Source organism: Parasteatoda tepidariorum, chromosome 2 (assembly GCF_982258835.1).
Source record: "Parasteatoda tepidariorum strain Cologne lab strain chromosome 2, Ptep-v5.0, whole genome shotgun sequence".
Taxonomy (NCBI): Eukaryota; Metazoa; Arthropoda; class Arachnida; order Araneae; family Theridiidae; genus Parasteatoda; species Parasteatoda tepidariorum.
Window position 1 is genome coordinate 40,555,878 of NC_141756.1, and position 25,250 is coordinate 40,581,127.

The 25,250-nt window shown below is 25.3% G+C and overlaps 1 protein-coding gene across 13 annotated transcripts in view; it reads right to left on the reverse strand.

The window, feature by feature from the left end:
- Positions 1–307: 307 nt before the first annotated feature.
- LOC107442970 (F-BAR domain only protein 2) overlaps positions 308–25,250 on the reverse strand; it is a 52,769-nt gene continuing 27,826 nt past the window's right edge. For 2 of the 13 annotated variants that reach the window (XM_071177446.2, XM_016056682.4), the window contains exons 12-28: positions 22,052–22,186; positions 18,599–18,631; positions 17,226–17,319; positions 16,024–16,042; positions 15,872–15,932; positions 14,567–14,608; positions 12,928–12,954; positions 12,656–12,795; positions 11,508–11,590; positions 10,200–10,369; positions 9,287–9,432; positions 8,126–8,340; positions 7,012–7,167; positions 4,951–5,083; positions 3,710–3,912; positions 1,898–2,127; positions 583–882 (exon numbers count right to left, since the gene is read on the reverse strand). In XM_071177446.2, coding sequence (XP_071033547.2) covers positions 836–882; positions 1,898–2,127; positions 3,710–3,912; positions 4,951–5,083; positions 7,012–7,167; positions 8,126–8,340; positions 9,287–9,432; positions 10,200–10,369; positions 11,508–11,590; positions 12,656–12,795; positions 12,928–12,954; positions 14,567–14,608; positions 15,872–15,932; positions 16,024–16,042; positions 17,226–17,319; positions 18,599–18,631; positions 22,052–22,186 — 1,934 coding nt within the window. In that variant the 3' untranslated portion in view covers positions 583–835. Of the gene's footprint in view, positions 883–1,897; positions 2,128–3,709; positions 3,913–4,950; positions 5,084–7,011; positions 7,168–8,125; positions 8,341–9,286; positions 9,433–10,199; positions 10,370–11,507; positions 11,591–12,655; positions 12,796–12,927; positions 12,955–14,566; positions 14,609–15,871; positions 15,933–16,023; positions 16,043–17,225; positions 17,320–18,598; positions 18,632–22,051; positions 22,187–25,250 lie in introns of all 13 variants that reach the window. The other 11 variants (XM_071177447.2, XM_071177445.2, XM_071177441.2 and 8 more) reach the window with 10 other exon arrangements.

Genomic DNA, 25,250 nt, shown 5'->3' on the forward strand with positions numbered 1-25,250 from the left:
ACTATTACATAATATGTAAAATATTTTATCGATAGCAAATAAATAGTTATAGCATATTGTTTAATTAACTTAAAAATAAAGAGATTTAAATAAAAAACAAACTTAAAAATATTTAAAAAAGTACATTTTAGTTAAGTTAAAAGTAATGTTAGGTACTGCTAATGACGTTTCAATTTTTATTTATCAATAATTCTTATTTAAGTACTCAAACAAGTAATAAACTGAGTAAAATATACATTTTAATAGGAATTTTCTTTTAGAAGATTTCATGAATTAGGGTATTTTTCAAAAATATATAATAAAAAAATTTAAAAAAAACAGGCACATTTTTCATTAAACCAGATGAGACTGACAAAATCAAGTAAACTTCTGGGCAAGTCTTGAGTCTATCTAAGCAAGTCTTAGTAGTTTCTAGGCAAAGGATTCCACTAAGATTTTCAAAACTATTATTAATTTTCTATTTCCAACTCTTTTTTGTGAAAAAATTTATCTTACTCTTTGAGAAAGAAATTGTTCATTGACAATAGTATGCTTAAAAGAATGCCAACTTAAAATATTAAAATATTTCTTTACGAATGTGTGTTTTGCCTGTAGTATTTTAACATTAATATAACTACTGCCTTAAACAATACAACTCTAAGGTGCATGCCTTCTGATGAGCCATAGTTGCAAGATTCACTCTGAATATTTTAACTATTTCTGAATATCCAGCAACGTTACATTCATATGATGAGCTCCCTCTAGAAAGAAAAGACTTTTGTGACTGCATCTGAAGACAGATTTCTCATCGCATATGGCAAATGGAATGATTTTACAGATGATACCTTTACATATTTTATCCATAATAATTAGATACTGGATCAGATTCACACAGATATTTACCTAAAAAACAATTTTAAAATTTTTTTAAAGTGGTATACAATAAATTGCAATACAATAAATAAGAGGTATACAATAAATTTTGTTCTAAAAAATTTAAGATATTAAAAGCTGTAAAATTTCAACGTATTCTTTCTCCAGAACACAATTAAATTTAAAGATCTTAAGACAATTAAGAACACTTAGGGACATCAATTTTAATTATTTTTCGAAGTTTCATTTGTGCACGATTTGGCTTTCTTTAAAAAATTTTCATCAAATGCTACATTGTAGCAATTTTGATTTTTACAAAAATAATCAGCTTTTAATATTTTCTCTAGTATCTCATCACTAAGAGATGACCTAAACTGTGATTTTAAAATGGTTTCACTAAAAACTAAGATAAACTACTAACTAAATTACCTTTTAAAACTAAGATTCAAAACCGTAGATTAAGAAGCTAAAAAACGCACGAGATTTCCTCATGATAGTAAACATTTGCTCTGTTGCCAGATGCCGTCAACTGAATTTGTTTTAAAAAAATTTCGTCTTCGTTCGGTAGCCGAGTGAAACGTTTTCTCCCCAATCTATCATTAGGGAGCGTTCTCACTGCCTTTCAGATTCTCAAATGCAGCTGTGCTTCCAAGTGAGTTTCAACTTCTGCGTCGTAGCTTTGATTTTCTCCCTTGTTCGAGCACGTGCCAGGAAGATGCAAGAATTTGATTCCTGCTCTAAAAAATGTGTTCGGGTACAAATTCGGTGGCTCTGTTGTAAAAAATATGAAATAAAATGGGAATTTTTTTTTTTTTTTTAAATCGTGGAAAATCAGAAGATTAAAATAAAAAACCGGAAGGCGGCGGAAGTTTTGATAAAAAACCGGAAATCTTTCGGCTAAGCCGGAAGAGTTGGCAGCTATGTATTAATATTTCACCAATCAGGATCTTATGAAAAATTCCTGTATGCAAATTTTCAAAATGCAGTAAAAAAGATTCTCAGTTAGATTAATTTTCTGCCAGTTAAAAACCAAATTTTAACTCACCAGCAACCACTTGTTTTTTGACTAAAGACAGACGATACCCCAAACCAACAAGCTCAAATTCAGCTCCCGAGAGTGAAGTGTTATTGCATATAAACTGAGCAGCTAATGCACATACTGAAGAAGGCCCTGAGCTTAAATCAAAATGAGCGCGAAGAGAGCCTAGACCACCTCCATCCGATGACTGAGAAAGTTCAGCTAGCTTCCACATTGCACGGCTCGTATCACTATTCCTAAAAGAGAGAGGAAATATTTTAACATTTACTCATATTATTTACAGTGTGCAAGAAAAGAACACATTAACAATTTTTGATTTAATGATCAGACGTTTTGGCACAAAAGTGTTTTGAAATTTAAGTACTGGGAGACTAATGGATGTTGCTTAAATTTCATATATTGTTAATTAGAATAAGAAGGAATATGATGAAACTTATACAACTTAAAATTTAAATTTTTTTTTAATCAATATTAAATTGAAAATATTTATTAATTGACAAAACTATGTTATTTTTCATGAAAATATTTTTGAATAAATGAGTTTTATAATAAGGTATGAAAAGTTTATAATTCCCTTAATTAGTTCGTGAGATATGACCAAATATGCAAAAAGTAAAATAAAGGTTAAGAGATTAAGAGGGCCATTCTTCCACCTAGTTACCTTATTTTCTAGATTGTCTCTACTCCTTATTTTGAGAATTAAAATCCATAACATTAAAAAAATGTTTACAGAGAATTTTGTTTTACTACTTCAAAAAATCATTTGCAAAAGTAATTAGCATGTTTAAGGTTAGTCTCTCGAATCATAAAGGTTACAGCTTAGTAATTGAAAATTGAATTATTTCATCAAAAACTGTCAGTGTTTAATTTCTGTTTTTTATTCCGTGCACTGTACATAGATAAACACAGTTTTGTATCATTTTGTTTTATTATCATTAACACAACACAAAAGAAGAGACAAAATAATTTTAATGTAATTGATTAGCTGGAAATTATTAAAACACAAAGTACTACACAAAATATTTTTTTTTATTTTTATTATTATTAATCCTTTTGTGATTATTTTTCAGATTTAAATTTTATAATTTCCTAGTATGAGTAATATGTTGACTGGATATATAAATAACTTCAAAAAAATTAAAAGAACATACATTAATTGCTCGAACTTTTATTTAGAGCAGCCGATCCCAAATAATGCTCCAGAACACTTTAGTGTTCCACGGAAAAGGGAATTAAGTAAGTACTTTTTTATAACCAGTGATGATTTTTTAAACCTCTGATTATATTTAGATACAAACTACAATTTCTATAATCATTCGATTATCTCTATGAAATTATTTCAAATAAAATGTCAATGAAATGGAAGTGGCATTTTTCAAAAGAAAATATAATATTTCTAATAACCATATAATAAACAAATTATGAAAAGAAGAAACATTTATAAAATATTATATTAGTATTTCCTACCGTACTTTTCAAATCAAAATAAAATTATTCTTTAATAAAGATATATGTTTCCTTAATAACCAACTTCAACAGCAGTTTTCACCTCAAAGTAAATCATAATTCTGCTTATTTTATTCATTGATGTATATACACCAAAAACAAATTCATAACGAGGCTAGATACAGAACAAAGACTGTGAATTTAAATGTCGGAAATAAAACCTGATTTAAGATTACTAATGATAAAACGATAAAAATTAAATATCAAATTCCTCAAAGTAAATATCAAATTCATAGCTTTTTATTGGTTATAGCACTCACAGTTACCTTAGTAAACTTTATTTATAAAGACAGAGTTCCGAAACAGACTTACCATATGATTTTAGGTTTAGACTGCACATCAGTGACACCACCATTTACAGGAACAATAATATTTATGTTAGATAAAGAAGATGGATTTGATAAAGAAGAAGCATTAAATTTATAGTCTATACGCAGATCTGTAGATGTAGGCTCACACTTCCAATAAGCAACTAAATGCAAGGGAGTACTTTTTGCTCCATGGAGAGTTTTGATCTTAAAAACAAGTTAAAAATTTATGAAACGTCAATTATGATCAACAATAATTATAAATATAATAAGCTTTTTTTATGCTAGGATCAAAGATCAGTAAAAGATGTTTGTCTATCCGCATACAAATGCAAGGTGTCCCAAAATTCATGAAAGTAATTTTGATCGAAAACAGGTTTTGTAATTTAAAAAAAAATATCATTCATGTTATAATGTATAACAATGCAAGGTAGTACATAGAACAGCTGTCATTAATTTAGCCGTTACTTATGTGGTAATTTCCTAGGACAACTAGCTATAAATCTCACTTTTTTTTCTGATACATCAATGAATTTCACCCATAAATTAGAATTAAAACTATATCAATTAAAATTATTATCAAATAGTACTAAAATGCAAATTATTTAATGAAATTTTAAAATAAAGAGCAGAAAAAGGGTTAGATACATTTTTTGGTTGATTATATCAAAATAATCGAATTAAAAATATAATAGAAATAAATAATAATCAAGATATAACAGAGATAAATAAAAAGCCAATTTTTTATATTTACTAAGTTTTTATAATATACTTTCTCAAATGGATTAAAAAACAATACATTAAGTGAAAAAAAATTATTTGCCAATAATTAGGTATTAAGATGTTTTCCTTTTAAAGTTACAGTGAAACAAGTCAGTTTAACTACCCTTGTAAGTTGATTACTTGCCTAAGTTAACCTTATTTAACAAGAATGAAATTTATTCTATAATACAAGGAAGCAAAACCTTAGTAATTTAACAACTTGTCTGGTATATTGACCACTTATGTTTCAGAATGCCATTTTCAACCCTTCCTATGTTGAACTGAGAAAAAAATTAGTAAAATAATACACAATTCGCGAAATAAAGCATAAAAAATTACTAACTACTATGAAACAATAATTGTTAATGAAGGTAATGAATAATTGGTAACAAATACTTGCATTCTCAATTGAAAAAAAAAAATGAATAAAATGGCACATAATCACTTATTTTAGTAATATCATAATCAATGATTAATACTTACATGATATTTTAGAATATCTATGTTAAAATATGATGCAGTTGGAGACTGTTCATATTGCTTTCTTAGTAATGCTGTTAAAGCTTGCATATTAAATTCATAAACATATTGCTCTTTTGTACTTTGACTAGGATCTCTACAAGAAGATATTATACAACACATATTAAAAAAATATTAATCACAAACAAAATATATAAGATTCAAAACTCTACAGCAACAAAATACTAAAAATTAAAACTCAGTGCAATTATTATTAGTAAACTATTATTAGTAGTAGTTTTATGTTTAAAAATTATATTTATAAGCAAGTAATAATTGATTGTTCTAACTGAAGTTTAAATATGCTGCTTTTGCAAAAGAAAAACCATATAGATATAAACCATTGATGATAAGTTTACAACAGGGGTGGGGGAATATGTATTGAACGTGAAGTAATGTGGCTATAATTTTAAAAACAATCGAACAGGCATTACACAACACATATTTTCTGAGCCATTAAGTTCAGTTTAGCTACATGCAGGGTTGGCATTTGTTATGGAAGAAACCTATTTCTTCCAGGAAAAACTGGGTGAAATAGAAAAAATATTAAAAATGACAAATAAGTATTATAAGCATTGGGTAGCAAAAAGTAGTGTAAGAATAACTTAAATTTAAAACAAATTAAATATATTATAGAACAAGTTTGATACAGAATTTTAAAAATTTATGCTGGCTTAAGAATTTGTATTTAACAACTTTTGATAATAAAATTTAGTATGTTATTTGTAATAATAATTCAATATGCATTTTGTAGTAGTGTGCATGTTTAGTATGTGATTTATTAATGAAGTAGAAATCATGGAATTTGATTGTTATTTTAACAGTTGTTTATAGAATTATAAATTTAGATTTCATTATACTGATTTATATAAAAAAAATTGAAAAATCAGTTATTTTAATTTCTAAAGAAAGTTATTATAGTTATTTTTTTTTTCTTCAAATTGTTACTCTTATATTCTTTACATATTTAAAAATTATTTACAACAGATTAAACATTAATATTCTTATTCAAATTAGATTGCAATTAATTGTTGAAACCATTCTAAATGTTGAATTTTCTTTTTGAAAAAGAGTTTCTACCATTTTTTCCACTAGGGTTGGACAGAAGCAAATTCTTATGGGGTCATTTTTTCCACTGGGGAAGAAACTTAGAATAAAAAACACTATAATGTGGTAATACTATAATGTATAAAATTATGTATTTCCACAATAGTATGCAAATAGATTATAAAATGCAAGCTTATTGTTCCTTTTATGTATTCATAGGCATTTTAACTATAGATGTATTATAATTACAGCTCTATATGCCTCTAATTTATTTCCCTTACTATAATAGATTTTTAAATTAGTAAATGCATCTGTAACTTAGAAACATATATAAAATTGCAATAATAAAACTCACCTGTCTCAAAAAATTACTATTTGGGAAAAGAAAAAAAGATAAAGCAGGGTGCATAGCCAGATTTTTCAACAAAAAATAAGCACCATTAAAGTACTTTTTAAGCACTCAAAAAATATTTTTAATCACTTTCCAAAAAAAAGAAATTCATAATTAGGACCTGTGCAGCAATAATAATTATTTTTTTCTATCATTAAAGGCAGCTTTTTCCGTCCTCAAATTGCATCATATAGTTGCTTCAAATAGTCGTTTAAAAGAAAGTTGTTTTAAAGGTTTCCTCAGTTAGCAATATTATCCGGCATTTTGGATAATTTTCCAAGCACTGCCATCTGTCATTGAAATTTATAAATAATTGTGAAACACTGAAATAAAATCTCTAGTTTTCTAAACAGAAGGAAGCAAACTGTACATTGTATATCTCCTTCTGATTTGTTTAATTGACCTTTAAAATTGCCAGTTCTCTTTAGGTCACATGGCAAAAGCTGAATTATTGAAAATATTTTAATTGACTGCAAATTTAATATAATAGTTTTTGGCAAACTTTTGGTTTTATTCCAGTTAATTTAACTGTCAAGTTTTGCCTAAAAGAATAACATTTTTAAAAAATGAATAAAAGAAGCAATTACAAGGAGATGAGTTGCTTATTTGGCAGTATAGTTTCAATTTTACTGGCTTTGGATAATTTGAACACAAGATGAGCAGGGGATGGATTGTTGGCTAAAACTTGAACAATTCCAGCCGGAAAAGACACTTTCATATCACCCATTAAACGAACTTGACACCTGAAAGAATTATTTGAATGCAGTCATGTGTAAAGACAACACAAAAAATACAAAACAATTTGAGTATTTTAACACAAATTAATACTAATTGTGTTGCAGAATTGTGAAGCTAAAAAAAAGCCTTTTAAAAAAAATTATTAAAATGGACATAAAAAAAAATGTTATTAAAATGGACATAAAAGAAAACTTACTAAAAATAATTTTTGATTGCATAACTGGAATTTCTGCTATTTAATTGCATATTAACAATTTCAAGGACGTTTGTGTACTTATCACTTAAAACCGATGATTAATAAGTTATAAAACAGAATGGCTTTTTCTGATAACTTTTCTGCAACTTTTCTTTTAATGGATTTGAGCTTTTACAGCTTAAAATATTGAAAGAAGTAGTTGCAATCTAGAAAATACAGTTTCAATAGTTTAATTTGAAGATACATAGGAACACTTCATCAAAAAATTTGCTGTTTTTTATTTCCATTTGTATTAAACTGAGAATGGGAAGAAAAAAAATTTATTATAGAATGCAATAAATAGTTTAAGCAGGTTGGAAGATTTATGTGTAATATTTCAAGCACAAATTTCAAATTGAAAAATTAAATAAAATATAAGTTTTGAAATAAAAGTTTTTAATTGTAAAGATTCACTAGTTATAGGGAGTTTCATGAACTAAAGTTAACTCATAAGTATGATATTTTTTCGTTCGAAAAACAATATAAAGTACATTTAGGAAAAAAATTAAATGTTATAGACATATAAAAAAAAAATTTATAAAGAATTTAATTAAAAAATACTCAATTCTTTAAAAGCAATTTAGCAAGTTTATTACAATAAACTTATATGAGTAATAATAATATTTACAGATAAATATAACCTATTGCAAAATTATACAACAAAATGTATCTGGAAATAAAGAACTAGAATAAATAAGGATTCTTTTACACTTTCTTTAAAAATGTACCTTGTTTCATCAGTTCCCTTGAAACATGCATTTACAATTTCGTTAAATGCAATGGCTAAGGGTATAGTGTCACTCATTCCAATTGTTAATGGAGAAGGACCCCTGGAGGAACCAACAGGCATAGATGTTGTTTTGAAGTCGCTAGTTAGGCTACTAATACTTTCTGTTCTTGTCATTGCATATGGAAGAGGGGACATGCGTCCACGCGTTGTTGCCTAGGAACATAAATTACAATGAACAAACTATTGTTCACAAAGAACTCAACATCTTTATTTATTAGACATTTATACATTATACAGACATTTCAAAATATCAGTAGCAAGTGACATTTGTTTTAAAAGTCAATATTAAATCTAAAGATTGGTTTAAATTCAATGAAATGAAAATCGAATATTGCTATATTTACCAAAACAACCCATAATAATGTTACAAACTATGTCTGCTGTAATAAAAAAGCGAGATGAAGAAACAAATAAAATGAAAAAGAAAAACTAAGGCATTTTGGGGGTCAGGGATTCCTTCATTACATATAAAAAATTAATTATCTACAGATGAATGCAAGATTAAATGAATTAAAGGTCGATAAAAAACTTTTATTTTTTTGTACTGCTCATCAAGGCAGAATGATGAACTAGTTAACTATTTGTACTAACGCAAAACAAGAAGTATCAAGCAAGCTAGAAATATTAGACATTTTTCAAAACTTTTATCAAGCATACACTTGCCAAACAGACAGAGCAAATCTGTGAAATTAAAGCTATATCTCAACATAATTATTAAATTGTACTAAAATACAAATTATTTATTAAAATATGAATTTTAAGTAAAGAGCAGCAAAAAGGTTAAACACATTTTTTGAATAATTTTTTTTAATTTTTTTGAATAATTTTTGAATCAAAATAATCTAATGAAAAATATAATATATATATAAATAATAATAGAGATAAAAAATAAACAGATTAAAAAAAGCCAATTATTTATATTTACTAAGCTTTTATCAAAAAATTTCTTTAATCAATTAAAAAACAATTTTAAAGTGAAAAAGAATAGTAAACAAAACTTGTAATAATTTTGGGACATAAATACTTATTAGTGCAAAAAGCCAAAAATGTATAAATTTCTTTTTAACTTAAAATAAACAAAAGCAATGAAATAAATTACTTCGAAAGCTCTTCTGGAAGGAGGCCGTGGAAGAACATGAGGTAATATGGAACTTGTAGGAGTGCCTACTCGACTTGTTGACAATGGCTTCTGTACTTCATTATTGGCAAGTTCAGGCTCAACTTCAGAGGAAGAATCTAGGGCTACTTAAAAATGAAACTTCATAAAATTTATGAAATAAATATAACAACTTGTAGCAAATAATATAAATAGCAAAAAGAATAAAAAAACAGGGTATAATTTTGGTTGCTACAGTAAAATCTAAATAAAATTACAATTTGTTTTGGGTTAATTTGAGAAAATATTTCTCTTCTATACACCAATTCCTTATTTAATAACATGGAAGGATATGGAGAAGAATGCTACTTTCTATTTTATGTGATTGTCAGGGAGCTAAATTATATTTCGATTTTCAAGCAAAATTTTGAAAGAAAAACAAAGCAATTGGTTACGCAAACAATTTCACTTAAATATTTCCAACTTTTCCACGAAAATGTCAACAAAATATGCGACCACATTTTTGACTAATACCTGTAAAAATATAGGTGAGCAAACTTAGCTTATTATATTTTTAAAGAAAGACCTTGAAAACAAAATCTAAAACTTAGATTCTAAACTTTTTTTTTTTGATTAATGATAATAATTACATAGTTGTAATAAAATATTTAAAAAAAATTATATAAAAAACCATTAAAAAATTTAATTAAAATTTAAAAACTGTATTTAAAATAAAAAATGCAACAAAAAGAAATATTTCTGAATTAATGATTTTTAACAGCAGACATTTCATTAAAATTTTTAAATCATAAAACTTAAATATGAATGATCTTCAAAATATAATTTACTGATGCCGCAACCTCTAAATCTGAAACTATAAAACAGTATAAAATATAAAGTGAGGTTCATTGCTTACCAGAATTTTTAGATTCTGTAGTACTTTGAGCCATCTCTCCCAATGATGGAGGTTTAGAGTTAGGAATACTACTTGAGGGGCTTGGAAACCCACCCACAGCAGGACCAGTAGGTGTTGAGGCACTGGATGCACTAGGGCTGAAGATGCTGAATAAATCAGTATCAGCTTTACTATAAAAGGATAGGTAAAACAATCGAATGTGAGAATTCAAATAATAAAACAAAAAAGCACCTAAAAAAATTAAATGAAAGTTTGGGAAAATTGTTAAAAATTTTGTAGGTTGATATTCAGTTCAGTTGGAGATTTTTAACTGTTTTACTGAGAAAATAAATTCTTGATTTAAAAGACTGATTTCTAATCATTAATGCTAACTGTTAACTCTGGTCTCTGTGCAGGAAAAAACTTGGTAATTTTTACATGCAAAGATTTTGTGTGTTTTGGACTCAATTAAAAATGAAACTGTACTCGTATCTAATTAATTTGGAAATTATAATTAAAAATGATTCATCAAAAATTTTATAATAATTATTTTTAAAGACAACACTTTTGCATTAAATACAATATTTAAAGTTATGTGTAAAAGGAAAACCAAAATCAGACAATTGTTGTAGATATTGTATATAATAGGATATTGTTTAATCCTATTATATTGCAATATGATAGCTGTCAAAATGATTAGGGGAAAAAATGCAGTAGATTTTACGAAATAATATAAATTTCGTGATAATTGTTACATAATGTAGTAAATATTTTACACATAGTTTTATAGACTTTTATAGTCATCAAAATAAAAATAAAAAACTACAATATTTTCAAGTTATGATTGACATTAAACAATGCCCGAAATGTTATGAATTATGTTTACTCAAAATTTTGAATATTAATAGACATAAAATTCATCAAATATAGTTAAAAGATTTTTTTAATTAACTTAAAAAAGAAAGTTCTGAATAAAAATAAACTGAACAGTTTAGAAAAAAAAGAGTTTTGAACTGATCTCTATTAATGAGGTTTGCTTCATCATGCATCAGTAACACTTATTTAAATATTCAAGCAAGCAATAATCTATACAAAAATACTATTTCAATAGGGATTTTTTTAAGAAACTTACTTAATTTTAGGGAATTTTCTAAAATGCACAAAAACCAGAAGAATTTTAATTAAACCAGTAGAGACTAGAAGAGTAGTCTACTGGAAAATCCAGTAGAGTTGGCAGCTATGTTTATATATTCGTCTGATATATTTGTAGGTATATATGTATGTTTGTCTGATAAAATAATCCCCTAAAAGAAAATTGCACATATTTACTTTAATGGATTAGACATAGAGATAGACCGCTTCAAAGGTCCCTCATCTGGAGTAGATGCTGCGCTGCTAGTCGGCCGATTAATCTACAGGAGAAAAATTGCTGATTAAATATATGTGATTTAACTATGATTATTCAAGAATTTAAAAAAATATTTGATGAAAATTTTGATGTTAAAAAAAAGTAGAATCTTTCAAGATTTTCTAAAATCAGATAGAAATAAATAATAAAATTCCCTACTTGTTTATTTAAAGATTAAAATAAAATATTATTTTAAAATTTAACAATAAAAATTTCTAAAATATTGTTGCCAAAAGGAGCCATTGACATTGAAAAAATCAGAATATTTTTATTTAAAGTTACGGTACAAATAAAATTAATTTGACTTACCCTTCGCTAAAACAAAATTATGAAAAGTTATAACTTTTTTTCATATATTTTGAAATTAAAAAGCATTATCTTACTGATTTGACTGTCTATAGTTAATAATTAACTTATATTTGCAAAAGTTAATTTCCTTTACTTAAATACACTATGAATTTTCTAACAATTAAAATTTTTAACTTGTCACAAAAGCTTATAATTTTTCTGAATTAAGCTTCGAGGAATTCCCTATAAATATTTTTTGGATTTCATCTCATCTTTTTTCATTGAATAACATAAAAAGATTGAACTTTTTCTTGCAATTTTTATGCTAAGCTGAAAAATTTTCTATAAATATTTTTGGGATTTTATCTAATCTTTTTGCATTGAATAATATAAAAAGATTGAATAATATATAAGAAGATTGAATAATATATTTCATTGAATAATATATAAGAACTTTTTCTTGCAATTTTCATGCTAAGCAGAAAACATAATTCAATGCTGTCTTTAATAAATGTTGGATTATTAATACAATTATTTCGAAAAAAGAAAAAAAGCAAAACAGAGCTACATTGAATCCTTTTGCACAAATTTTTTTTTTTTTTAAATAACATATCACTTAATTGTCCTAATCATTCTTTTGATAAAACTTTAATTGTTTAAAATTTAATGTACAATGTAAAAAAATTAACACAAAATATATTTCAAACAGCGTATCAGTTACAATATAAAAGTAAAACAATTATCAAGCGTATTGAAACCAAAGTATTTGATTACCACTTACTGTTCTCTGAGGATCCGGTGATAAAGAAAATTTTCCCACAGTAGCTATAAGCTCATCATTACTAGCACTCATACCAGTGCAGTTACTCACAGGTTTAATTTCAATATGAATTCTATTTTTACAATCTTTTTCATCATCATCTATAATTCATGATTAATAATTAGAATAGTGAAGAAAAAAAAACAAAGCTATTTGCAATCATTTTTTCAGAAACTAGATATAGTAAAAATAGATTGGGAAAACAAGAATCATACATTTAAAGATGCACTCACCCAATGGAGAAAATGCAGTAGTAGCATCTAAAGTATTATTAATAAATAAGAAATATGCATTTAAAATGCTAAATGTATTAAAAAAATTTAAGAAATGAATCAGTGAAAGCTGAAATGTTTAAGAAATAAATTTTGAAAAATAATGATAGAGGTTTAATGATAGTTTTATACACACACAGCATAATTATCAAGTGTGTAGTTGAGCTTAAATATTCCACCTGGGAGATTTTTTTAAAGTTCAAATTAATAATAATTTAAATATATCTAAATAATAAATATTAATTTTTCTTAAAAAATTTGAATTTTGAAAAAAATAATGCTTATGATACAAAATTTCCAAGTCAGTCGTAGCATACTTTAGTTTGAGGTAATAATTGGGTAATTTTTTTATACATATTTATTTTTTTACTAACACATGCTTATTTGGAAATCGTTAACCATTCAAAAGTTATAATAATATAGTGAAAACTTTATTTTTATAAATGCGTACCTCTAACATCACCTCACTATGTATCGAAACATTCTTTGAGAAGACACTCATACAAATCAGACTACACTGAATAACACGTGGCTTCGGTCAAAAACAGTTTAAATAATTGCCGCTGATGTTTGAAGTGAGGAAGGTTTAAAAATAATTAACAAAAGAATAACAGATATATTCATTTGATAGATCATTTTAAAATATATAGAATTTTAACACAATTTGCAATCATTTTTTCTTTATATTCATACAAAACTAAATATTTAAATGTACCTGATATTTAATCTTTTAGATATTAATTTCGGCAAGTTAACAATATTCAATTTCCACCTATCACTTTTTGTATGAAGTTTTTAATTATACTTATTTTTTTAAAGGTCTTTGCTGACACATGAATAAGATATGTTTTTGCAACTGATCTAAGAAGTTAGATGAAATTATTTGCCTTTTGTTGCTGCTGCAATTTTTTTTAAGATTTTAAAACAGAATAATTTTAACAATTTTAAAAAAGAAATGTTCAACCTTTTTACTTAAGAGCACTTACTTTATTATTTGTTAATATATTTTTTCTTTATTATACATTAACATAGTAATATTATGTAAATAGTCATATTTACGTAAATAGTTCATTGTGAACTTTTCTTCAGTCAATGAACTTTTGTTATGTTTTTTAGGTAAAAAATATTTAACACAATATATTTGTGAAAGACATGAGTCAAATATAAAAATAAATTTGAAGAACTGAGAAAACTTTTTATTAGAAAAAACCTAACAAATTGAAAATATTTAATCAACATAAGTATTATCTGAAGACACACAGTGAGGTTAGCAACAAAAATTATTATGGGATTAGTTTGCAAATGAACCAATATAATGAACGATAAACAAAGGTAGATATTTTGAAATAATGAAGTCCCATAGCAAATAATTAAAGGGCACAAAAATTCTAATAAGGAAGTGATCTAAAAATTTCATATATTTTTAGATCAAATTTTAAAAATTAAAATGGTAAATTTCAATTCACCAATTTTTTTAAATGAACAAAATATTTATACAGAGATAAGTAAAATAAAAATAAATCAATAAAATAATAAACAAAATAAAGCAATATTAATACTGCATAAAGTTGACAAGTGAAAAAATTAAAATACTTCTTACCAGAGTCATTATCTGAACTTGAATAAAAAGGATCTTTCTGATCTAAAATTATGATTAAGAAAGAATAGTAGGAATCACAGCATAAAACAAACAAAAATGCTTAAGTTATTTAACTAAAATAAAGGATTAAATTTCATTTAATACTTTGTGTGTTTCGACAGAAACACACAAAAATACAAGAAAAAGATTCATTGAGATCACATGTCACTAAACTGCAGTAGTTTCATGTCTTTTCCTAACAATCTTTTCCTCGTAATATGTTTAACAGAAATTTGAACCTACTACAGTAAACAGAAAACATTTAAAGTTTAAGAGATTATACTTAACAGTAAAGTAAGAACTCAAACACAATTTTAAATTAAAAAACAAGCAACACTTTCAAAATAAAAAAACGAATCTTTTGAGGCTGTTTTTCGTCAAAGGTGATTAATAATTATGATTGTGGTGTCATCTCTTTTTCTTAGAAAAATAATCAAAAATCAAGAATTTCGACGGGATTTCATTTAATAATAATATAAACTAATACTTAAACATTCAGTTAAAAGTTTTAAAAACTGTAATTAACAAAACTTTGCAAACTTTAGGGACTAATTTTTTTACCCTGAACATTATTCTGTGATCAACCATGAAAAATCAAATTTTAATCAGAGAGGAAAAATTGAATGATTAAGAACTCACAAAATTACTGCTGAACATAAAAAGGAAACATAAATTGGATGTGGAGAAATTAAGTCAAACTTTAAAAACATGTTTTTCATACACTGGCTATTTAAGTTATATTCACGCAATCATAAACAACATTCTAAGCTGCATTACTTTGTCAATTTTCATTGAATTGACTTGAAATATAAACAAGTTAATCTTAAAAAAATTTACTATAAATAACTTAAATATAGTTCAAATAAAATAATAACACAGAAAAAGCATGCAAGTGAACCTAAAAGTCCAATTCAGCACAATATTTGTAGTGATAAGAAAAGTTTAAGTTCTTAAAATTTGACAGCACTTGAAAAATGTGTGGCACGGTTATCGGATATTGTACGTTTATTTAAATTAACCACACAAAATGGTGGTCTAAGTCCTTATGATATTAAATATATAATTATCCTACCACTCTATAAACATTTTGAAAAAAATCTGTTGGCAAAAGCAGAAATTGGAAAATATGTAAATATGTATAGATAAAATATAATAAATGAAAAGTAAATATAAAGTACAAAATAAATTTTGTTTCAAAAATCACAAACAAATAGTCTTTTAATAAAATATAAATTTCAAACAAAAGTTATTCAAAAGTAAGGATACATTCTTGATTTCTCTCTGGAGGTCTGATAGTAAAACCTTCAGCATCAATCTGAGGATTAGTCTACAAAAATAAAAGATATTTTAAAAAATATTTAGAAAAAAGTTAAATAGAAGACAAACAAAAAGCAATTTTTTGAATTCAAAACACTTACCACTCTATCTTGAGAATCCCTAAAAAAGGAAATAAATAAAAATCAGTTACTCAAAAAATTAACAAAATAAATATTAGAGACATTAAACAAAATAAATATTAGAGAAAACGTTCAAATGATTAATATTTGGTCAGCAACTAGCAATTTGACAGCCCATATCAAAACTTATAGCAATTTGTGTTAGTGACATTTTGACCAGTAGCATTACAAGAGTATCAATCATATATCTAGTATCAAAATGTTTTTCAATATCAAAACAAAGTAAATGTTAGAATCAAAATGTTTCTCTAAGAATAAATAAAAATTAACAAACCAAATTACTAAAATTAATTTTAAAATTTTTTTTCCAAATCTATGTTTATTATTTTGTTCCTTACTTTTTTTTCTTAAATTGTAAAATAATGAATTGGTCAGATTCGGCAAGCTATTTATAATATCAATCATCATATTTTAGAATTTTGTTATTATTTGTTTTAATCTAGGAAAAAAATTCACAAATAAGTCAAATTAAAAAAAAATTTCCAGTTAATTAGTTGATTTCAGAACACTTTAAAGACTGTGAAAAATTGTAAGTATATTTTTACACAAGTTTTTAAATTGAGTATATTCTTTTTACTGATCGTGAAATGTTAATGCATTATAAGATCCTGATTTTGATGACCATCACACCAACACATTTTCATTTTTTTAGATCTTCTCTATTAAGGTTTCTTAGAATTTTACAGCATCTTTTCTTCTTTAGTAGATTTATAGAAGAATATAAGAATAGTATTTAGAATATTTTTGAGCATTTGTTTTTTTACATTCTAAAGTAACATTTTCTTCAATTTTAAGATTTTCTCGTTTGTTCAATTTTCTCAGCTTATTTTAAATGATAAAAACTTTTTCTAACAAAATAAACTAAGCATACGCACAAATTTTTATTGATCTTAAAAATCCAAAATTTGCAAACAACTTTGGGTCAGAGTTTGTAAGAAGAAAAAATTATGTGGCTATAGTTATCTACAATAGTTAAAATAGTTAATTGATCTTTAATAATTTTGTTATCTAAATTTTGTCTGTAAAAAAAATATATAACTTTATCTTCAATAATTTTGTTATCTAAATTGTGTTCATCTTTAGAATACCTAGAAATAAAAATTAATATTAACTTTTTTGGAAGGATTATTACTCTAAAATGAAAAAAAAATAACAAAACGTACCCATCTCCACTGGTAACACCACTATCATCTTTAATACCATTCATTTTCTTCTTCTTTTTTTCTTTTCTTTTTTCTCTTTTACTCTTTAGAAACCCTTAAATGTAAAAAATAAATAAACTTTAAATAATATCATAGTGGAAATCGTTGCAGTTTGCAAAACCTTAAAGCAACTGAAATTTAAATTATTGAAAAAAATTACTTTTATTATTTGATATCAAAATTTTCTTTCATGTTAATAGAAATATAGTAAAAAAAAAGATTAATAAATTTAGCCAAATGAAAATTATTAACTTGTTTTAAACCCTAAATTTAATAACAGAAGTCAAAAATTAAGGTTTGATGTAATATCAGATTCACTTTTTATTTTTCATATTTTTCTGAAACACTTTGCTTTAAAGATGAATAATTCTGAAGCCAATGCATACACAATAGGGTGTAGGGAAAAAAAAAAGTTTTTCACCTCAAATTTTAATACCAGTCAAAAGTTACCTTTGATTTTAGTTAATGAGCAAAATGCAACAAATATTGATAAATGACTTGAAGGGGCACTGTTGTGAAGTTTTACTTTTTAATAGGTTTTTTTTCCTCAATTTCTTCATCTGATAATGAAAAGTAATGCTTTAACTAATTTTATTGACTATCTTTTACTGATAAAAGATATTTATATATTAATAACATTTTAATTGTTCTTCCTAAAAAAGAGTTAAGCTCTTTAAAAGTTCAAAGCTGTTTAAAAGCTGCCTCAATTCAAATCTAAAAATGTAACTGGAATTCTAGTTCAATTTTATAAACTTTCTTTTTTGTTGCATTTTTTTAACACAAACTGATGCAACACCACCTTAAAATGGCATGGTATTTTTAGGAATATCAGTTAATACATTTTTATTAGATAACCATCTTTTACAAATAAAATACTGTAATAAAACTAGTTAAAATCATTATTTTAAGTGAAAAATTACAATAAAACTTTGTGGCTGCAGTACATCCAAGACATTAACAGATATTTGTCAATATTTAAACATTAACTCTTACCATAAGTAGTTTTTTGTAGCTCTATTACAAGTCAAAAAGAAAAAGTTTGGCCTCACCCTAATGCTCAATTAGTATTATAATTTTTTTTATACGAAAAAAATTTCTTAGAGACTAGAAAAAAATTACAAAACAATTTTTTTAATACTACACTAGATTTTAAGAGAAGATTTGAAGAAAAAGAATTTATGATATCAAACAATATTCACTGATGATAATTAAACATGCAATAAGAAATAAAAAAAATTAAGCATTTAACCATTTTAATATAAAAGAGAAACAACATCCTCTAAAATTGTTAATGACAGAAATGTTAGAATAATAAGAAAGTAGACTGTAGCCACCTGAACTCCAGGAGTTCCAGTAGGATTGCCAGTCTGTGATCCATGCGAGCCACAGCCATAGGGAAAAGACAGCAAAGAGTTAGTTATTAATACAATGGAATGTTATCATTTCATTAAAGCTGAATTGGAAATAGGATTAAAAGTAGTATTATACTTAGTACTTACATGCTCAGTCACAAAGAAAGAAAGAAAATACCAGGGACTAACATTTGTTGTAAGAGTGGTATAATAGTGGTAAAAGAATATGTTAAAAGTTATATAGGACTGGTAATAGTATTTCATCACAACTGATGCATTATAAAAAATATGACATGTCTTAACTATTTTAAAATTACTTTTAGATAAATTTATTCAATTTGAAGATCAAGCAATATTTTACAAAAGTAAATACAAGTTCAAAATATTAACTTCTCTTTAATTAAATTCTCTTTAATAAAATAACTCTTAATATTAAATTCTCTTTAAATAAAATAAAACTTAAATTTAAAAATAACAAAAATAAATTTAAAAAAAAAAACATCTATTGAAAATATTTTTTAATAGGATTTGTACGTTTTAGTTAAAAATAAATAGAGTCACGCTCGATATAACAGTCTGTATGGTCCAAACGAAAATTGACGCTACAACGAAAAGTCTCTATATTATCAGTATATAAAATTAATACACACATTTACCTCTATTTCATCAATATTGGACAAATTTGGGCAAAAACATGCTACACTTTAAATAAAATTATGAAACCGACAAATATGCAACTTTTGTTATTTCAATGAAGTATAAATACTACTTGATATAGTAAGGTTAAATATACAATAAAGTTTTTTCATAGGTCATCTTATAATATTGCTCATAAATTTTAGTCAGTCATTCAGTGCAGATTCTAGATTTTGAAACTTTGCTTCCCAAAAGCAATATCATGAAAATGGAACACTTTGTCCTTCAGCCTTTAAAATTACAACAAAATTTTTTATTGTTGTAAATGAAGTGCTTTTCAGGATTTTGAATAATTAAGCAATTTGTCATTTTTGATGTCTTTCTTCTATCTACTTCTTTTAAAGTTTCAATTTTAGTTCAAATTATATAGTGTTACATTAGTTACAAGCAGCTATTTGCACTAAATGAAATACATCCAAAGACCTGAGCAAAACTAAAATCATGAAAACTGTAAATAATACCACATGCTTAAAAAAAAACTAAGAATTAAAAGAAAATTACAAAAATTATATACATATTACAAAAAAAAATAATGTGTTGCTTAAGCTTATCACTTTGTTTGATATTTAAATAAATCTTGAATGTTAGCAAAATATGCCAATTAAATAGCCCCACTGCAAGAATAACTCAATTATTTTAATTTGAATAATTTCAATTTTGATCTATTAATGTAATTTTTTAATTTAACTTAATCTATTAATGCAATATAATGTGTATTTTTTTTAAAAATCTTATAATGTAACTTAATTTCTAACTAATAAAGGTTTATGTGGTATTGTTTTTTAAAAATTATTCCTATTCTGATTTAGCAAAATAAGAGAATACTTTTTAATGAACTATCAAATGAGGATCTTTTCAGTTGCATGATAATTCTTTTCAGGTTGCAATATATAGATTTATAAACACAGCAGTATTATGAGAAGATTAACTAATCTTTTTTTTAAAATTATCACAGGTTGACTTATAAACTGTTAACAATATTTCAGAAAATAAATTTTTTTTTTAAGTAATAAAAAAAAAATTGAAATTTTAAAAAATTTAAAGAAATGTCTAAAAGTAACAAAAAAATTACATTTACTGCACAATTACAAATATTATTATTCATATTAATTTTTAAAAAAAAAATCTAACTTAAAAAAAAAAGAACTAAACTTACATAAAAAAATTACCTTCACAATAGTCAAATTCTTAACTCTATTTTCCTTATTTAAAAAGAGTTTTAAAATACAGAATAAATAGTTCACATACCAGCTATGCCTGTAATCTATAAGAAACACCCTTAGTGATAAAAAGAAAAGCACATAAGATACATTCCATGGCTATTGAAACTGCATTATAAAACATTAACATTCATATAAAGCAATAACACAGATCAGCATTTACAGAATTGCAGAACATAGTATGAAACAGAATCATGACAACATCATATAAACATGCATATAATGTCTTCAAGCAAACCATCACCGCCAACAAATGAAGTTAGTATGGAAGAGATGGGTAAATATGTGTCAAGAGATGAACAACGAATGTGTGTCACTTTTGCAACAGAGACAGAAAAATAGGGTTTTGCAACAGGGTGAATATAAGACACATACAAGAGTTAAAAATAGTCATGTCTATAACAGAAAAACATAAAAGTGTGCAACTTATATACACTTAAAAACAGAAGCCCTTTTCTCAATTTTTTTTTTTTCATTAACTAAAACCTAACTTTAATAAAGAGATTTTATTTTTCATAACTAAATGGACGATAAAAAGAACTAAAAAATAAATGCAAGTTTTAAAACCTTCATACAAAAGAGGAAAGTTGTATTTTTGTAAGTTTCGATTACTATACCCAATACTAATATATGTAAATTGATTCAGTTTGAAAAAATAACAATGCAAAAATTGTCAAGTAGTAAAATCTAAACTGCAGGCACATGAAGATTTTCATTACTTGAAAACTATTTAATCATATTTAGATTTTGGGAAAATAGTTCGTTTAGTAATTAAAGTGTAATTTATTTGCCATTGCTCAGATGAAGCAGTCAGTTAGGGTATCACTCTCACAGCTGGTGAAAAACTGGGAGTCACGAGCTAAATTCTGGCTGCCCACTAAGCAATCTGCTTGAATATACGGCAAGGTGCAAGTTACATCCATCGTGATGCAAAGTCCTCTTGTTTGTGTTATTCTTTCTTGGGGAGAGAAAGAAATACCAGCTCAAGCACTGTCCACATTCAAAATTATATATTCTTACCATGACTATAAAGCCTTTAAAATAGTACTTAGCCATGATTGGATGGTCTGTGCAATTAATTACACATAAATTTGAATTAAAAAAAATAAAGGTAGGACAACATATTAGTAACTTTTGTTGTAAGTAGTAACTTTTAATTAGAATTTTAACTATAAATTTTTTGGTGGCAACATAATAAAGTCAAAGTCATGTATCTCAGCAGAATTATTTTCTATATATCATCACAGCAGCTTTCAAGTAGGTAAAGCAACAGATGTCTGCAGTATAGGTTATCAATCGCGAAAACTAGTCATATTACGAAATGAGGGTGAGAAAATTTTGCTTATAGTCTCACACTTCTTATTCTTAAAATATCTAATCATTCTCACATAAAAATGTAGAAAGTACAAATATGATAGACTATCTAAATTACTAAGCTTAAAATAAACTATTGGCTACATAAATTATTTGGCATTTTTTAAAAATAAAGGAGGCAAATAGAACATAAAAGCTGAATTACATTTTGAGGCTCGGAAGTTAGTCCTATTCAGTGTGTTACCGATAGGGGGTGTAGGCTTTGGTACATCATTATCATTCTCAATGACCTGATTATTTGGTGGCGTTGAATTGGTCACTCCACTGGGATCCGAGTTACCTAGAAAATTTCATTCAAAGACACTACAAAATACACTTTTTGTTTCAAGTGCATAACCCCAAGAGATGAGCAGAACCCCCAACTAGCTAAGACGCCATGCTGGGATATGCAAGCCATCTAATTACTAATCAAGCATCATGCCAATTGAAAATAATTTTGATAAATATCATGGCAATTATAACAATTAAAGCCAGCTCATGACATCAGCAAATATTTCAAATAAGTTATTTATTAAATAAGATTAGAAAGGAGTATTACTGATTTTAGATCTAAAATAAAGAAAAACTAGTTTGATAATATCAATATCAAAAATCAAAAACTAATTACCACTAGCATGTTACCTTTTAACTTTTAAACTATATTTCAAAAAAAAAAAGAGAGAACAGAATTATGCTCTAACACAAAGAGCTAAAGGTACTCAGTAATGGTGTAAGGCACATTTGCTTAACTTTCTAGCAGAACCAAAACAGCAGCCCTTATTTACCACATTTCAAACCTCTTTTCTGAATCTTTCAATTCTTTTATTTGGTATACCTTGGAGACACACATTAGTATAAAAATTTCAAAAAATTTAGCATCCCTAAAAATACCTTTGAACAAGGAATGGGAACAAAATATCAATACATAAGTTGGGAACCATAGTAAAAATTTTTATGACATGTTTATCATCATTAAGTGCATAAGTTGTCACTTAATAAGTTGGTAAATATGCAATGGCTGGTACTTTCATGTTGATTTGAATGTTTGGTTGTGACATTTAAATGAGGAGCAAAATCATAGTATATATGTGTTCCAAGTTAAATTTTATTACATTTTAATTTGCAAAATTATTATTACATATTGATTTGAAAAATTTAAATATTTAATTTTGATCATAGAAAAATAATAAAACTAGCAACTAAAACTACTTTAAACAATTCAAAAAGAGTACTAAAAAAAGGAAAAAAAATGTTCAATGTTATAACAAATTATTATATTCCTGTCATTTAATTAGAATTTCCATTACATTTACACATAAACACTTAATTACCTTGCAAATATTAGTTAAAGAAATAATGAATTGATCTTTTTTTCTCGAATAATGTGAATTTACTTTTGGATGCTACAATTGCTATAAGGATAACATGCCATGAGAAGTAGTTTCTCTGAAGCAAGAGAGATAACTTATTTTCTGTTGCGCTTTCTCTAATAATATTAAAATGCAAAAATAGTATGGTTAAATAAAATTCTAAAGTTGACCTTTATTTAAAAAATAAAAATATTATTATTAATTAAAAATATTAAAATTCAATATCTAAATGGTTTAATAATTAAAAATATTTACAACTCAGAGAAGTATATGAAATATAGTTTCAAATCTTATTTCTAAATAAATAAAGTTAAAAAGGACATAAAACATAAATTACATGAAGAGATCATTCAAAAATTTAAAAATAAAGAAACAAAAAAGATGCATAATTAAAAAAATTTTAAACTTTACTTTTTTATTATTTCTAAAAACTTTCCTTGATTATGCTATCGGAACTAAAATTTGTAGTAACTGATATGTCTGCTCTTGGTACAATTTGTATTAACTTTGAATACTTGTAAGATTAACTGCATACAAGCTCAGCCATTGTATGAAAGAATTTTGCAAATGGCAAAACAAAAAATCTGCATCAATTATCTAACAGTTAAAACAAAAAATCTTTTAAAAAAATACTATAGAAATATTTTCATCTATCATACTAATTAAAATAAGCTAGTACTGACATTACTTCTTAAATGCATACATATATTTTTTCATTGAATAAATTGAAGTCTGCTCATAATACTAAAGAAAGTTAAAAGTTAATACCTTAATTAGGTATAAATAATTTACCAGAACTGATATTCAATTTAAATTTCGTAAAATGAATATATAAATAAATGAAAAATATATTACAATTAAATGTTTAATTTTTTTCCCTTTTTTTTGATAGCATAATCAAAATATGATGTAACTTGTCAATGAAAATTAATAATATTTTTGTTATTATTGATTTTTTCAAAGGTAGCATGAGTAACAAATTTTTATTCAACTAAATAGAACAATTTTTATTTTTTATAACCTTCAAAAACTAATGTTCATATGAAGGATAAAACAATTAAGAAATAAAAATTTCGACAATTAAAAAATTAAATACATGAATCAAAGTATAAATAATCATGGTAGGGACTTTTAAAAAGAAATTATTAAAACGATTTATAAAGAAAATATATTGCTTATTTGAAATGTTTGCTGTATCATAAACATGATTCTACTAGAACAAATTTCTAACCATACAGACACAGATATAATAACAGTCTATAACTATGTAGCACACAAATATGTATAATACTGTACTTACATAATCTATAAAGAAAAGACATACTCTATAAAGCACTCTAAAACATAAACGAATCTTTCTAACAAGTGTACATATTTAAAATGTAAGTGTTTAAATGTTTAAGTGTTACAAATACTCATGAATAATCCAATTTTAATAGGCTGCTAAAGCAGGAACAAAACAAAAAACTATCTCGGCAAACAAAGAACAGGTTTTTATAGGTAACTACTGTAGCTAACCATTAAAAAACTAGTTCCATTTGTTAAAAAGTTATGCCTATAATTTTAACAAAGCATCGAAAAGTTTAAGTAAAAAAAAAATTTTTAATCTTTTCTCTTTATTTGATTTTAATTTGACAGTTAAATATTATGATTATTAAATAATTGTATAAAATTACATTTGGATAATAACGTATCAGTTTTTTTGAAAGAAAAAAAATTTTTTTTTTCATTTCCTAAAATAAAAAGTAAATGGTTTTTTTAAAAATTGTTTACTTTGTATTGCTTTTTTTAAATTAATTTTTATACTAAATGGGGGGAAAAAACAATATTCTGATTTTTCTAAAAAAAAAAAAAATTCTTTCTTTACTTAAAAAAAAGCACAATCGATCAAACTGCACATTTAAATAAAAATCAATTATAAAAATAATGTAAGTAATGAAAGTTTTCTGCCCTCAACAAAATGACACAACTGTTTAGTCAAATCAAAAGATATCA